The sequence below is a fragment of the Vigna unguiculata genome, chromosome 7, assembly GCF_037176805.1.
Source record: "Vigna unguiculata cultivar grain cowpea cultivar isolate G323 ecotype 2 chromosome 7, ASM3717680v1, whole genome shotgun sequence".
In the NCBI taxonomy this organism is placed as follows: domain Eukaryota; kingdom Viridiplantae; phylum Streptophyta; class Magnoliopsida; order Fabales; family Fabaceae; genus Vigna; species Vigna unguiculata.
Window position 1 is genome coordinate 41,452,941 of NC_140798.1, and position 16,557 is coordinate 41,469,497.

Here is a 16,557-nt window from a genome sequence, read left to right on the forward strand (position 1 = left end):
TGATAATACTTTAATTTGAAAATTAAGAAGAAAAATGATTTACAAAGGCTTAAAGATATTTATAAACACACGATATATACTTAGAAGGAGAAAGAAAAAAAACATTGATAGATGTATATCAAATAAAGATATACATGTGTCATTATCCCATTAAGGATGGTGCTAAAGTGTCATCTTTTTCTTGTGAGTAGTATAGTATAGTTGTTTATAAATTCAACTCATTCCTGCAGGGGAAAAAAATGAATAGGTTAGAAAAACATTTTTAATTGAAAAAAGTTATAGTAACTAATAGTAATGAATATCTCAATGTATCTGCAAAAGAGTTATCTCCAACATGTTTGTCCAATTGATGAACCACACAAGTAACTATTCGAAGCTAAATATAACGTGGTACATTCTAATTGACCCCACAGATAAGAAGTTTCATTCTTTTTTTCGTATAATCCTAATGCACGAACCAATGGAAAAAACACCTCATTGTAAATTTGATTGGTCTTGAAGCATGATGCCAAAGACTATATCTCATGTGAGATACTAATTGTAATAGGTAGAACAAAACTTATTTGGAGTTATGGCATTAAGAAGTTTGACTTCTCATAACATCATTATATAATAGTGATGAAATTTGGACAAAAAAATCAAGAGTGTCAAATTAGATTTTTTATATTTAAATTATTTTTTTTAATTAAAAAAATTATTTATTCTCTTTTTTCAAAACAATCACACATGATAATAGAAAAAAATATGATTATCATTCACTATATGACATAAAATAACCATAAAATAAACAAAAAAAAACTAAATTTCAAAATTTAGGATTATACTACTTTGAAGAAAAATATAATTAGGGTTTATATCGATTTCACAAAAAATTCCTAAAATCATAATCAAGATTCATACTAATTTGAAAAAAACTTAATTTGGAAAAGATAATGTGAGAATGTGTTATTGAATCTCTCACTAAGAGATAATTGAGAATGCATTTTTTAATATCTTTGTTTTTTAATATCAATTTCTCAATTTATCTATATGTTATTTTTCCCTTACATTTTCTTGATGATTTAACTTATAATTAAAAACATAACCTTAATTTTTTTCATTAACAAAATCTTTATTAAGTTAGGTTTTATTTTATTTTTTATTATAATTTTTCATAATATAAACTTAATTTAAATAATATAATAATACATAAATATAATTTTAAATATATATATATATATATATATATATATATAAATTAAAAAAAAAAACTTTGGAAGAACCATGACTTTCCCGATCATTACCAAAGGTTCACCTTAATCAATAAATCATATATCAAACACAAGTGAAATAAAAATCATAATCATCTCAAAATTTTAAGACTTTTTTTAACTCTTCTCATTTATGGTTCAACATGACAATATTTCTTTGAAGTTTGAGGTGTAACTATGTAAGTGCACTCTATCTATTTATGTATCAACAAGGTTTTTATCTTATCTTCACATTGTTAAGAAAGTATTCTATATAAAGAATTCTTGTTGGAAAATACAAAACGAAAATAGAGAGATAATGGCTAAAGATTAATGAATACATGATGTTATTGTGGTTTTTCTTTCCTTAAAAAACTATTTCAGAAGATAGTATGTGTTTTTGTAGAAAGTTCATAAATCACATATTTTCTTTCTGTACTTTCTTATTCCAACAACATGTTGCAAAATATATTAAAAAGAAAAAGGTAAAGGCGAACCATATCTTCAACAAGAAGCCACTACAACAAAACAAATGACACATCAAATTCAAATATTCAAATATAAATAAATAGTATACGTTTAGCTTGTTTGCTTAGATATAAAGTTAAAAAAAAATGTTTTCTATATGTTAAAAAAACAGACCCATTAAATTATTTTTCATTAAATGTCAGATATTATATGATATAGAGAATTATTAAATGTTTATCCTGATTTTACTTCCTTTCTTCAGTATATCTTATTGATGAATTTGTAACTTTTAATAGTTTGTTCTAAATAGCGATGACTAGTACCAGATACAGACACCCTGATCGTCTCACAAGATGGCAACAAGTTGGATCGGTATTGGTATTGTCTATTCACGATAAAAAGATTTACGGTGTTGGCCATTCTTTTATTTGTCGAATATTTGTTTAAAATATATTTTTAGATATTTTAAAATTCATGGATACATGTGAATGTTTGTGAATATTTTAAAAATATATATTTTATAATTAAAAATAAATAAAAAAATATTAATTTAATTTAATCTAATAAAATATAAATTAAATTTTATTTTTTATTAAATTTAACTTAATAAAATATAAATTAAATTTTAATTTTAATTTTTTGTAGATAATAGATATTCGTGGTAGGAATAGTATGATATTCGTACTCAAGTCATTTATAAATGGATATTAAAACATTTGGTATCTACGGATAATAAATACTTATGGGTATAAACTATTTTTTGTGGATTTTATTCACAGATACCACAGAAACTATTTTGTCATTCCTCATCCCATTTTCAAATCATAATTTATCTTGAATTGCATTCCTAGTATAAAATTTGTATTGATATTCATGTATCTATACCAATTTTTTATTGTTTCAATATAAATTAATTGATTTAATTAAAAAAAATAATGATAAAGAAAACACAATGTTATCAAATATGTAATACAAAAATGATATATTTTTTGTTTTTTCAAATGTCAGATATTTAGAAAGGAAATAAAATTAAATAAATTTATAATCATAATACCATATCACAGTTGGATAAAATTAAAGGAATTGTATAAAATATTAAGTAATTGAACATAAATAAAATTTCATAATAATCAAAATATCTATTAATTTTGTAAAGGTTAATAAAACAAATCGATAAAGTTAAAAAATATTTTTTAAAAGAATGTAAAAGAAAAATATTTAAGTTTATAAATATTTTAAATGGTTTTTAACTTTTTTGTTTAAACTATAATGAAATCCTTTTTTTTTATACACAAACATAGGTTATAATACATTATTTGAACAAAATTGTACAAAACAAAATATTATAATACATTATTTTAACAAAATTGGACAAAACAAAATATTAAACTAATATTAATTTTTACACAACTTAGAATTTATTCTCTTGATTATCTTGATTATCGATCTAACTTGGATGCTCGTTAACAAGATTCATAATAATGATATTAAATTAAATTATTTTATTATAGTAAATGAAACATATTTACACTTTTACGAGTAAAATTACATATGTGAAGGTGAATTAAAAAAATAATTATATAAAATAATCACCTATTATTCTACGTGATAAAATATAAAATAATAAAAATATTAAAAAATAAAAATAATAAAATACATATTTTATAAACAATTTGATATTAAATTTTAAAAACAATAAGTAATAATTAATAATTTTTCTTAATATTCCTCCTTTTTTCAATAGGTAAAGCAGAAAAGCTTTTTGTTTCCTCCTCGCTAAAGGAAAGTATCGCGGGTGGCTTCTCTTATAGACTGCAAAATTATTTTTTCAATGTTTCTTTCCCTATATCACCCTTAACTTTCTCAACTTTCATTGAACTAAATAATACAAAGTAAAAAATTGTATGAATAGATATAAGGACAATGATACAATGCCTCAGTTATTTGACCATAATCTTACCCGTCTATGTGACATTCATTATTTTAATATATTTTAATATGAGAAGAGCAGTGACGCGTGAGAGAAGCTCGAGTGAATGTTGAGTTTGGGATACACGCGCTGCAGGGGAAAAGTAAGAAAAAAAGAACTGAATGTTGCGGTTTAAACTAAAGGCGAGAGTGCGGATTAGGGAAAAGCGAGAGTGCGGTTTTGGGAAAGAATAACAGAGGTGGATCGCTGTCATAGCTTCGCCGACAATTGGAAGCCCTAATTTTGGTGTTCTTCTTCTCCAAATCAAATGGCAATTTGGTATGTTTTACTACCCCGATTGCAATTCCTTATTTTTGTGATGTTTTTCCTCAATAAAGATCAATTTGTTTCTCCTATTAATTTGAATGGAGTGCATGTTCCAAGTGAAGTTGCAGAAGACAAAGATGTAACCAACAGCGATATATGTACGTGCGTATGAGGAATGATCCACGGTTACGGTTCAAAAGTCGTGTAATCCAAACTCCGTTCGCAGTTTATAGTCAAAAGAAGAAAAAGATACCAAAATAGTTGTTAGAGTTGCAGCAATATGTATCTATTTTGTTTTGTTTGATGGAAATGAAATATCATTTTCATTTGTTTAATTATAAGAACGTAAAATTGTAATTCAAACGTATGAAACATGTAGTTGTGAACAATTTTTTTCGTTGTGTTTTCGTACCAGAAAAGTTGGGTTTTCTTTCAATCTTCAATTCCAATCACTTGTTTGAGATGTTTGGTCATGATTCATGGTGATGGAATTATTTGTATGGCCTTTGGATTGTGTCCAAACCAGATTTCATGTAAAAATACCGTTGAAAAGTAGTTCCAGTAGTGCATGTACAAAAAGTTGAGTGTAAAAAGACACTTATGCAATTAGAAAAGGGCATTTGATTCTCGTACCAGAAAAGTTGGGTTTTCTTTCAATCTTCAATTCCAATTAGTTCTTTAAGTTGTTTGGTGATGATTCATGGTGATGGAATTATTTGGATGGCCTTTTGATTGTATCCAAACCAGATTTGATGTAAAAATACACTTGAAAAGCAGTTGCAGTACCGCCTGTATAAAAAGTTTAGTGTAAAAAGACACTTATGTAATTACAAAAGGACACTTGATTCTCATACCAGAATAGTTGGGTTTTCTTTCAATCTTCAATTCCAATTAGTTCTTTAAGTTGTCTGGTGATGATTCATGATGATAGAAATATTTGTATGGCCTTTGGATTGTGTCCAAACCAGATTTGATGTAAAAATACACTTGAAAAGTAGTTCCAGTAGTGCATGTACAAAAAGTTGAGTGTAAAAAGACACTTATGCAATTAGAAAAAGACACTTGATTCTCGTACCAGAAAAGTTGGGTTTTCTTTCAATCTTCAATTCCAATTAGTTCTTTAAGTTGTTTGGTGATGATTCATGGTGATGGAATTATTTGGATGGCCTTTTGATTGTATCCAAACCATATTTGATGTAGAAATACACTTGAAAAGCAGTTCCGGTAGTGCATGTACAAAAAGTTGAGTGTAAAAAGACACTTATAGAATTAGGAAAGGACATTTCATTTTCGTACCAGAGAAGTTGGTTTTTATTTCAATCTTCAATCTCAAACACTTGTTTGAGATGTTTGGTCATGATTCATGGTGATGAAATTATTTGTATGGCCTTTGGATTGTGTCCAAACCAGATTTCATGTAAAAATACCTTTGAATGGCCTTTAATAAACCAACAACTATGCCAACAAGAGTGCGCCCAAGCAATGCACCGAACGGTACCCACCACTTTCTGCCAAACCCGCCGCCTCCAACAACCCAAACCACTCTCGAGAACTCCGCTATCCGCTTCCACTGCGACCCACAACACCAACCTTTATGGAAGGATAGCCTTTTGGGGAAGAAAAAACTCTTGCGATACAAATGCCTCTGTGCTTGTGTGACCTACTTGAAGAAGATACTTGCGGGGAAGGAGAAGAACGAGGTAAAACGAACCAACACACTATGTTTTTTAAAAATGTTTCTCCAATTCACCGCGCGTGCACATGACGCATCCATTACCTGGGACGCTGCCTCCAATTACTGTTTCATTTAAAAATATTAAAATAATGGATGTCACGTAGACGAGTAAGATTGGGATCAAATAACTGAGACATTGTATCATTATCATATATATATATAAAGTACCTTTGATATATATATATATATATATATATAAATACGCTTTTCATATAATAAAAACTATTTTGTGGAGAATTTCTTTTCAAACAAATAAAGATTAAAGATCAAAGAGAATAAAAAAAATAATTATTTTATATTACAATTAAATAAATAGTGGTGGGAGGTGGAGGTGTAATGTTCCTTTTTTTTTTTCTAGAATTTAAAACCATATTCTTTAAGAAAAATTGTTAATCAGGACTAAAGAAAAATTGTTTGAAATTTTTTTCAAAACTAGTCTCGTTTAATAGTTGAAATACAATTTTCAATGATATTATACTAATTCATCTATAGAAAAGTAAGACATTTTAACTAAATGATTGAAAGATAAATATCTTTGTGAAAATTAATTAACATTTAAATTTAAAATAAAAAATGTTTAGAACGCTTACATCCTTCTTGTTAAACAAATGAAAAAAAAAAATCCTAATGGAGAAGCCAATAAAAACATGAATATGTAACCTCTTCTAGCACACACTTAATTTAACATTAATTTTGTGCATTTTTATGCAACATACATAATAATCACATGTAGCCTAAATAAAATAATGAACTACTATAATTGCAATTAAAGAATTATTAATATCACATACACAACACATAATTCAGTAGATGGTCATCATCTATGCTTGATTTTATTTTTCTCAAAACATCATCTCAAATGTCTCAAAGTACTTATGAGAACATGCTCATACTCGTTTAATCATACTTAGACGTCTAAGAACATTCATGGAGACATGCTCACATTCGTCTAATTATACTTAGACATTTAAGAACACTTATAATCACACATATCTTGGAGCATTCATAGATATATGTTCATAACATTCCAATTTATCAACACAAAACATAACAATACATATAGATATTTATCTGTGATTCCATGAAATATTAACTTCTCTTAATTAGGTTGAGCAAGTAATCATTTTTCGCTATAATTGTTACTCTTACTTTTCCTTCAAATTATTCACATTTTTTCTTACTAAATCATAATAACATCCTTATTATATATATATATATATATATATATATATATATATATATATATATAAACTTTCTTCACCCTTAAAATCCTATATATTTTTTAAATATTTTATATAATCTGATAACCATAAAATATCAAGTATATATTTTTTATCTTATTAGGAAAAATCTTATTACACATCTCAAATAAAACATTAGACGTTAAAGATAGTTTTTGGAAATAAAATAAATAAAAATTATCTTAAAATATAATTCTCATTCATTCTATAATCTTTTAAAATTTATTGACGTAATAAATATTTAATTAATATATCAATATTTACTTTATCTTTTACGTAATATTCCTTTAGTTATCAAATATTTCTATAATAATATTTTTCATGATAAATATATTTCTAATATCTATTTTGAGAATTTAAAAAAATACAATATTTTAAATAAAATAAATACTAACAAATTATTATATCTATTCAAATAAATATTTTTAAAAATAATTCATTATCACTTATTAATATCTACTAATATCTAAAAATAATGTCTAATATCCTAGAAACCAAAACCTTAAATCAGATAAAAATATAAACTTAAATAAATTGATATTTATGTGACACAAATCAACCACTATTTCTCATTCACTTTCTTACTTTTAGATAATTCAGCACTCGATTTTATTTTTATCTATTTCTTTTCATGCTATTATTTTGTATATCTTTTTTCTGTATTTATCTCCCAAACCAAGGTGAAAGTTTGTAACTGAGTTGGGTTAATAAATAATACCATCAATTTACAACACTCACACAAACAAATAACCCTAGAACAGCAACCCTGTGTTTCTTTTCTTCTTTCACTCTTGCCCGCTTCATTTGTCATTACGTATAATACATAAGGACGTATACATAATAATTAATATTTGTTTTCTCATTCACATTCCTTCAAGGGCTGAAATCTTTGTTCTCATTCCTTCACCGCCGCTCTATCGTTCCGGAACAATCACTTTTTCTCGCCACTCTTAACCCAATCGCAATCGGCGTTTTCCTTTCCCTTGCGTCGCAGATTCTCTGCGCCGCCGTCAGATTCACCTGGGGTGCGCCCTACACCAATCTCGTTCGTTTCCTTTATTTTATTCTCTGGCGTAGAGTTTGGCGAATAGATCTTATTCTTATTCCATCGAGGCGATTTTCCTTTCCATTTCGCAGTTCCGTTATTCCAGCGCGGCGCCGTTTTCACTCCTACTCGCGGGAGAGGAGAAAACCCTAATCGGACATGGGGCGGAAGAAGCCGACTGCGAAGGACGAGGAGAACGCGTCACAGCAAGGCGGTGGCGGGAAATCCAAGAAGAAGGCCGTGGTCATCGACGACGATGAGTATTCCATTGGAACAGAGCTCTCTGAGGAGCCGGCTTTGGAAGAGAAACCTGCTGCGGCGGGAAAGAAGAAAGGTAAGAAAGGCAATGCTAAAAATAAGAGTAATGATGATGGTGTTGATGATGACGAGGATGTGCCTGAAGTTGTGTTTGCTGGGAAGAAGAAGGGGAAAAACAAGAAGGGCGGTGGGAGCAGTGGGTTTACTGCATCTGGCTTTAGTTTGCTTGGTGATGAGGAAGGTGATGAAGAAGATAAGTCTGAAGAGGATGGACCTGCGGTTAGTTTTTCGGGTAAGAAGGCATCGAACAAAGGAGGTGGTAGTTTGTTCAATGCATCAGCTTTTGATGCTATCGACGATGATGCTGGTGGTGAGGAGCAGGAGGATGAGCCGGTGGTTAGCTTTACTGGAAAGAAAAAGTCCTCGAAGGGTTCGAAGAAAAGCGGTGGTAGTTTGTTCTCTGCCTCAGCTTTTGATGCTATTGATGATGGTGGGGATGGTGAGGTGGCAGATGATAAGAATAACGATTTTGATGACGATGAACCTGTTATTACTTTCACGGGGAAGAAGAAGTCTTCGAAAGGCAGTAAGAAGGGTGGTGCTGTGTTTTCAGCCTCTGTTCTCACTGAAATCGATGACGGAGAGGAGAAGGAAGATGGTGGTGGTGATGATGACGATGACATTGGACCAATTACTTTCTCTGGCAAGAAGAAGAAGTCTTCCAAGAAAGCTGCAAGTTCCGGTGGCAAAGCTGTTTCTGTTGAGGATGATGTTTCTGTACCCGAGTCTGGTAAGGATGGTGATGACATGGATGAGGATGATGTTTCTTTAGTTTCGTTTTCAGGTAAAAAGAAGTCCTCTAAAAAGAAGGGCAGTAGCACTGCTGCCAAAGGGAGTGAGGAAAATGTGGATGTAGTTGAGCCTGAGGCACCCACGAAGAGTGCTGATGCTAGCAACAGCAATGTAAATAAGAGTGAAGGAGTTGCTGAAACTTCCAAAAATAAGAAGAAGAATAAGAAAAAGAGTGGAAGAACTGCTCAAGAGGAGGAAGATTTGGATAAGCTTCTTGCAGAGCTCGGTGAGGCTCCTATACCAAAACCAACTGCTTCTGCACCACAGGATGATAAAGTTCAGCCTACTCCTGAAGTAGGTCCTGCTGCTGCTGATGCTTCTGGGGAAAAGGAGGGTGAAGAGGAGGTGGTAGAGTCAGCTGCTGCAAAGAAGAAGAAGAAGAAAAAAGAAAAGGAAAAGGAGAAGAAGGCAGCTGCCGCTGCCGCAGCAGCAGCAGGAAGTGCACCAGAAAAAGAATCAGTAGAAGTTAAGGCTGAGGTAATTGAACCAAAGAAGAATGACTCAAAGGCTAAGGCAGCTGATAAGAAAGTGCCAAAGCATGTTAGAGAGATGCAAGAGGCACTAGCTCGAAGAAAAGAGGCAGAAGAAAAGAAGAAAAGAGAAGAGGAAGAAAAGTTAAAGAAGGAAGAAGAGGAGCGACGCAGGCAAGAGGAACTTGAGAGACAGGCAGAAGAAGCTAAACGTAGAAAGAAGGAAAGAGAAAAGGAAAAACTTCTGAAAAAAAAGCAAGAAGGTAAACTGTTAACTGGTAAGCAGAAGGAAGAAGCCCGTCGTTTGGAGGCAATGAGGAGGCAGATTCTCAATAGCACTGGGGGTCTGACTCTCCCTTCTGGGGACTCTGGTGCTCCAGCTAAAAAACCCATATACCAGACAAAGAAGGCAAAACCAAATAATAGAAATCAGAATGGTGCTGCTGCTCAGGCAGCTGACATTGTTGAAGCGAAGGAGACTACTACTGATGTAGTTTCTGAGGAACCTGTAAATATTGAAGAAGTGGAGTCGATTCAGGTGGATGATAAAATTGAACTTCCTGTCACTGCTGAAAATGATGTGGTGGAAGATGATGAAGATGATGAATGGGATGCAAAAAGCTGGGATGATGTTAATCTAAATGCCAAAGGTGCATTTGCAGATGAAGAGGCTGACTCCGAACCTAAACCTGTCATCAAAAAGGAGATTAAAAATGCCGTGCCTACTCAGAACGCCGGTGAGATTTTAATTTTTTTATTGGCATTTTTGCTTGTTCTTATGCTACTAAAAACCTCTTTGATGATTGAAAACTACAAGCTTGGAGACATAGCATCCGGTTCTCTATTGTTGTACCCTTATATAGTGTCCATAGTGTAAACGCATTTGTGAACTTCTTTTGGTATAAAGAATTAAAAACTATGGTTCTATAAATTTTTTGACCAAAAATTTAGGTTTGAATTTTTTCTTCCCAATTCAAGTGACTTCTTTGTTAAATTAACATCACTGCTTTCATGAAGTAGTGCGTTAAACTGGAAACCGGCATTACGATGCATGTTTTTCTGGTATATGATAGCAATTAGTAGTTTTATATCCAACCCTGCTTTATACTAGAACAAATGGAGTTTGATTGGCACTAGTAGATTTCTGTGTTCTCTGTGTTTGGTTGTTAGTTGTTACTGTTATGTCTCCCGGTATAGCAAGGGGGTTGTGTGAATGGATATTTATTTACACTTTTGTTTCCATAATAAAGTATAACCTTTTTATTCTTTACTTATTACTACTTCCTTCTAATATAAAAATAATCTGTTTTTCTCCTATTCAACAGGGGCTGCTAGTTCAACTGTTTCTGGGTCTGTGACTGATGAAACTGAAAATGCAAAGCAAGCTAATGCTGTGGTTACAGACAGAAATAAGAAACACGATTCTGACTTGAATAGGTCAAAAAAATCTGCTGCCCCTCCTCAGCCTAATGATGAAAACCTCCGCTCCCCAATTTGCTGTATCATGGGGCACGTGGATACTGGCAAGACCAAGCTGCTGGATTGTATTCGAGGTACTAATGTTCAGGAGGGTGAGGCTGGAGGTATCACACAACAGATTGGTGCAACATACTTTCCTGCTGAGAACATACGCGAAAGAACGAAGGAACTGAAAGCTGATGCCAAGCTGAAAGTTCCTGGTCTACTGGTTATTGACACCCCTGGGCACGAGTCATTTACTAATTTGAGGTCTCGGGGTTCAGGCCTATGTGATATTGCAATTTTGGTTGTTGACATTATGCATGGGTTAGAGCCGCAGACAATAGAGTCACTAAATCTATTAAAAATGAGGAATACAGAATTTATTGTTGCCTTAAATAAGGTGAGTATTTCTGCCTTAACACTTAAATATTTTTAATAGGTGATGCTTATGCTTGTTGCATTTTTCTTTGACACTTTGCAGGTTGACAGGCTTTATGGCTGGAAAACATGTCGCAATTCCCCAATTGTCAAAGCACTGAAGCAGCAGACTAAGGATGTTCAAAATGAGTTCAATATGAGGCTCACTCAGGTAGCGCAAAATTTTATTTCTGTTAGTTATTGTTATTGTTTGTAACCCTAATTTTCTTCTGTTCTATTTGTAGATTGTTACTCAATTCAAAGAACAAGGGATGAATACTGAGTTGTACTATAAAAACAAAGAAATGGGAGAAACATTCAGCATTGTGCCTACAAGTGCAATAAGGTAATTGCAGTAGCCTTGTAATTAACATTCTGCCTCCTCACCCTCGTCTGAAATAAAATCAGTTTGGTGTTGTAATTGAAACAATGGATTGTTTGGTAGACATAGTTGGGCTTGCACCATCTATTTTATGCAGTGAATATTTCCATTGAATCAAGTTCTCTGGTCTGATGAATGTAGGTGTCTCCTTTGTCTTTAAGAACAAGGAAAAATGGATGGGTTATGATTCTGAGACCGATGTACTGCATGTGTTCCTGCACACACTTAAACTTTCCTAATGGGATAATACTAAAAGAAACAGATGTCTGAATTATGTTTTTTGGAAACGTTTAATTTATGGGATTGTGGGTGTGAGAGTTTATATCTGATACGGTATTGCATTATATACACTAGATTTACTAACACTAATGTCAATATGTTGCAATGTTACTACATGTGTTATCGTTTTGGAAGAACAGAAGTCCTAAATCAAACATATTGTTGGTTTTAAGCAATTTCAGTCCATTTGCTTTTTTAACATTTTTTCCACTATTAGGAAGTATCATCTATTGCTTCTAAATTCTAGTATTTCAGTGTGTTCCAGAACATCTTAACTTCTTTGTAATGTTTCATATTGGTTTCAAACTGTCTGAGGTCTGACTGAAATTATCTAAAAAGTGGTGATTTGGTGGGAGAAGTGAGGGGGTGGTATATGAAAAGTGGGGGCAGAGTTCCATTTATCTTTGCACACTAACACATGTAAAGTATGCCTGGACTTTGCCTTGGGACAAACAGTCTTTTTAATTAGTGTTGCCTAAAATTGTTACACAATCTGCTTATTGCTATTCATGTGGGTGTCTTATTGACACTATTTTTGCTTTTTGATATTTCAGTGGTGAAGGAATTCCCGATTTATTATTACTATTGGTTCAATGGACCCAAAAAACAATGGTTGAGAAACTTACATACAGTGAAGAAGTACAGGTTAGCTTTCGTGTCACCTAATATTAAAGTTAGTCGAATGCATTTTGATGGTTTAACTGTAGGGACCTAATTGTTTGTTTATTGTTGTCACCAGTGTACTGTTTTAGAGGTTAAGGTTGTTGAAGGCCATGGAACTACTATTGATGTTGTTTTAGTTAATGGTGTTCTTCATGAAGGAGAACAAATAGTTGTCTGCGGAATGCAGGTAAGTGTCTTAAATTCTCACTACATCTTTTAGCACCCGATCACTGGTGAAGACTAATGGGATTTTATTATAGGGTCCAATTGTTACCACAATTCGAGCTTTATTGACACCTCATCCAATGAAGGAACTTCGTGTCAAGGTATTGTCACTATTTAATTGCCATCTACTACGACTGTAAACATGAGATAATTTGGTCTTGAATTATTAAAATTCATAGCAAGTATGGTTTTGGAGGGAAAAATGTTGCGGTAAAATTTTAATGTGTTCCAATGATCTTAAAAGTGTTGGAAGAGATCCTGATCATTATGCTTAACACGGTGGAGCGAGCCAAAACCAGAGGGGTGGGTCTTAGATAATTAATTTAGACAAGAAAACTATTTGAACAAGTCAATATCTCGTCCTTTCATGTTTCATGTCAGCATCGGCAATTTGTTGAGTAATGTGTTTTATATTGGCAAATTCTATCTAGGCAGAGAGTGTATTGTTTAGTATCTATCTCTTACACTTTACAACGTAGTAATGATGGTATAATTTCAGGGAACATATCTTCATCACAAAGAAATCAAAGCTGCAATGGGTATAAAAATCACTGCCCAGGTATTTCCTAGTGATATTTATTGTTCTTTTTCTATTTTTATTCTATTGTCTTGTGCTTATGAATGCTTAAGCTTTGGTTTTACTGTGTTTCATTCAGGGCCTTGAGCATGCCATTGCTGGCACTGGTTTATATGTGGTGAAGCCTGATGATGATTTGGAAGATATCAAAGAAGCAGCAATGGAAGATATGCGATCAGTCATGAGCAGGATTGACAGGACTGGTGAAGGTGTTTGTGTACAGGCATCTACCCTTGGTTCCTTAGAAGCATTACTGGAGTTTTTGAAAACTCCAGAAGTTAGTATCCCTGTTAGTGGTATAAGCATTGGTCCTGTGCACAAAAAAGATGTAATGAAGGCCAGTGTAATGCTTGAAAAGAAGCGAGAGTATGCAACTATATTGGCATTTGATGTCAAAGTTACACCTGAGGCTAGGGAACTGGCAGATGAATTGGGTGTGAAGATATTTATTGCTGATATCATTTATCATCTGTTTGATCAATTTAAAGCTTATATTGACAACATTAAAGAAGAGAAAAAGAAAGAAGCTGCTGATGAGGCAGTCTTCCCATGCGTTTTTAAAATCTTACCAAATTGCATTTTCAACAAGAAGGACCCAATTGTTTTGGGAGTTGATATTCTTGAAGGCATTGCAAAGGTATTCTTACTTTTTATTGAGGTATTTATTTTATATGGTTGCTATTATCTGGCGAATAACTGTTTTCTTCACACAAGGACGAGGTCCTTTTTGGCTGGGGTGCATCCAGCAGTTTTAGTTCCCGTTTTAAATCAATTTTTTTACAGAGGAACTAATTATATTTCTTTGTCCCTTGTATAATCTAAGCTGTGGTTTGAGTGATTATAATGTGGTGAAGTGGAAACTTATGCATGAAATATGTTGCACACATTCGGTAGTTGGTACAACAAAAGTATTGGAAAAGTGAAAATGGAATGAACTTATTTATTCTCCACCCCACAAATTTGGCCACTTTGAAGCATGAAAATGTGCTTAATGTGACTTATCTCCTTTACAAGCAACATTTATTTTAATTTTATGAAGCCTGTTGTGTGCTGTGCACAAAGATAATTGTTTTCATTCCATAATTTGCATCTAATATTTGTCCATTTGACAGATTGGGACTCCAATTTGCATTCCTTCCAGAGAGTTCATTGATATTGGTCGCATTGCCTCCATTGAAAATAACCACAAACCTGTTGATTATGCCAAGAAGGGCCAGAAAGTAGCCATTAAGGTATGTTCTTGGACTGAAATTAAATGCTTTATAATGAACCTTAGCAAACTCCCAAATTTATTACCAATGAAAATGGAATTCGAAATATTGATAAGAAAGCCTATATTTAACAAGAACCAAGAAGCTTTTACCTGTAAGTTCTACCATGTCACAAATGTAGAAGATCATTAATCATTAATGTCTGTTTTAAATTTATTTGAAGTGTAATAGTTTTATTACGTTGACAAATTTCATATCCCATTTACATGGTTTAGTCATGATCAATAATTAGATACGATGGTTATTGAGGAAATGGTGAGAGATAAGTTAAGAGGTGGATGATATTCTTTGTGGCAAGGCAACCTTACTGTGAGTCTCCACTTTTTTTTTACAGATTGTTGGCAGCAATCCTGAAGAGCAACAAAAAATGTTTGGGAGACATTTTGAGATCGACGATGAACTTGTAAGCCATATTTCACGGAGATCTATTGATATTCTCAAAGCTAATTATCGGGTAAGTCTGCAATAACAAGCATCATGAGCAAATATATTTTACTGTTTATTGATTTAGTTGAAAATGTCTTTAAGTTACATCTGTTGATTGATATAGGATGATCTATCTATGGAGGAATGGAGGTTGGTTGTGAAATTGAAGAATCTTTTCAAGATACAGTGAGTAGACTTAATGTGTGGGCGCTCAAGTATTTCATTTCAGAAAAGCAAGGTTTTGGCGAATGTTTGGCTTTATGCAACGCATTAAAGGGATTGTTGAGGATGCGGTGGGATTCCCCATGGAGACCAGTAGATGATACGAAGATTCAGGTAGATGGCGCTGTCATGGAGAGAGGCTAAGTGTAACAGACGAGACTCCAATACTTTGTCAGGTGGGAAGCTCAGATAAAAAGGGTGCGGAAAGGGTAACTGGCAAGGTCCAAATTTTGTGAATTACTATCGTATTTATATACATATCTGTGGTATACATGGAAACAAATAAGGGTTCTAAATGCTGTTCAGTGAGGAAAAGGAAAATTTTTCGGGAGTAATCATTGATTTGCTAAAATTGATAACTTTTGGTTTACGAGTGTACTTGTGTACAAATTTTTTACATTTGTAGCCATAGGCAATTTATTTGTCTTGAGTTATATATCCTTTTGGTTGTCGAAATTGGTATTAAGAGCAAAGGTTAACTAAGCCACGTGGAGCCTGAAATTTATGTGTTTGGATAGAGCATGAGATAGCCAGCCATATCTCCCACCCGGTGAAACTATATTAGAACCGTCAGATTTACTTATTTTCAAATCAATGGTATAGAATTTGTCTTTGTTTTTGTTCTCTTTCTCCTGCTTTTCACAATTTATTACCATTTCGTTCATTAATGGTAGAATGGTGCGTCGTTGTCGTCACTTCAGCTGGCAATGTAATTGCCATTTCGTATCATGGTAATAGGGAACAGTGATGGAGAGGAGAAAAACATTCTCATTATTTGCTCACTCTTGTTTCAAAGACAAATCCTTGTTTCCTTAGTCTTTGATTCTTGTACACAGAATACAAACAAGAAAAATTAATCAGTACCGCCAAGATTGAAAAACCACATTTACCACTAGTTTCTGTTAAAGCCCCGGATCAAGTTATAAACGTACTAGGTAAAGAGATTTTGCCAATAATCTTATCGAGTGCTATCTTATTCTCGTGTTATTAAGTTGTTGAAATATGAAAAAAGAGGGGGGAATGTGCTGTTATTAGCTTGATATACAGAACTTTCATAAATCAAAACATAATTAAATATCAGAAAAGGTAAAATTACGGAA

The 16,557-nt window shown here is 32.7% G+C and overlaps 1 protein-coding gene across 1 annotated transcript; it reads left to right on the top strand.

The window, feature by feature from the left end:
* The first annotated feature begins 7,815 nt into the window (after positions 1-7,815).
* Positions 7,816-15,913, top strand: LOC114191702 (eukaryotic translation initiation factor 2 (eIF-2) family protein). The gene is made up of 12 exons (XM_028081052.2): positions 7,816-10,271; positions 10,860-11,395; positions 11,477-11,584; positions 11,658-11,758; positions 12,628-12,718; positions 12,813-12,923; positions 12,997-13,062; positions 13,461-13,520; positions 13,618-14,175; positions 14,651-14,770; positions 15,144-15,263; positions 15,360-15,913. The coding sequence occupies exons 1-12, from the start codon at positions 8,114-8,116 to the stop codon at positions 15,423-15,425; spliced, it is 4,095 nt and encodes a 1,364-aa protein (XP_027936853.1). The 5' UTR covers positions 7,816-8,113; the 3' UTR covers positions 15,426-15,913.
* The last annotated feature ends 644 nt before the right edge of the window (positions 15,914-16,557 follow it).

Coding starts and splice junctions, on each gene's coding strand:
- LOC114191702 (XM_028081052.2), top strand. CDS start 8,114: ATGGGGCGGAAGAAGCCGACTGCGAAGGACGAGGAGAACGCGTCACAG. Junction 13,063..13,460: donor TGAAGGAACTTCGTGTCAAG/GTATTGTCACTA, acceptor GTATAATTTCAG/GGAACATATCTTCATCACAA. Junction 13,521..13,617: donor GTATAAAAATCACTGCCCAG/GTATTTCCTAGT, acceptor TGTTTCATTCAG/GGCCTTGAGCATGCCATTGC.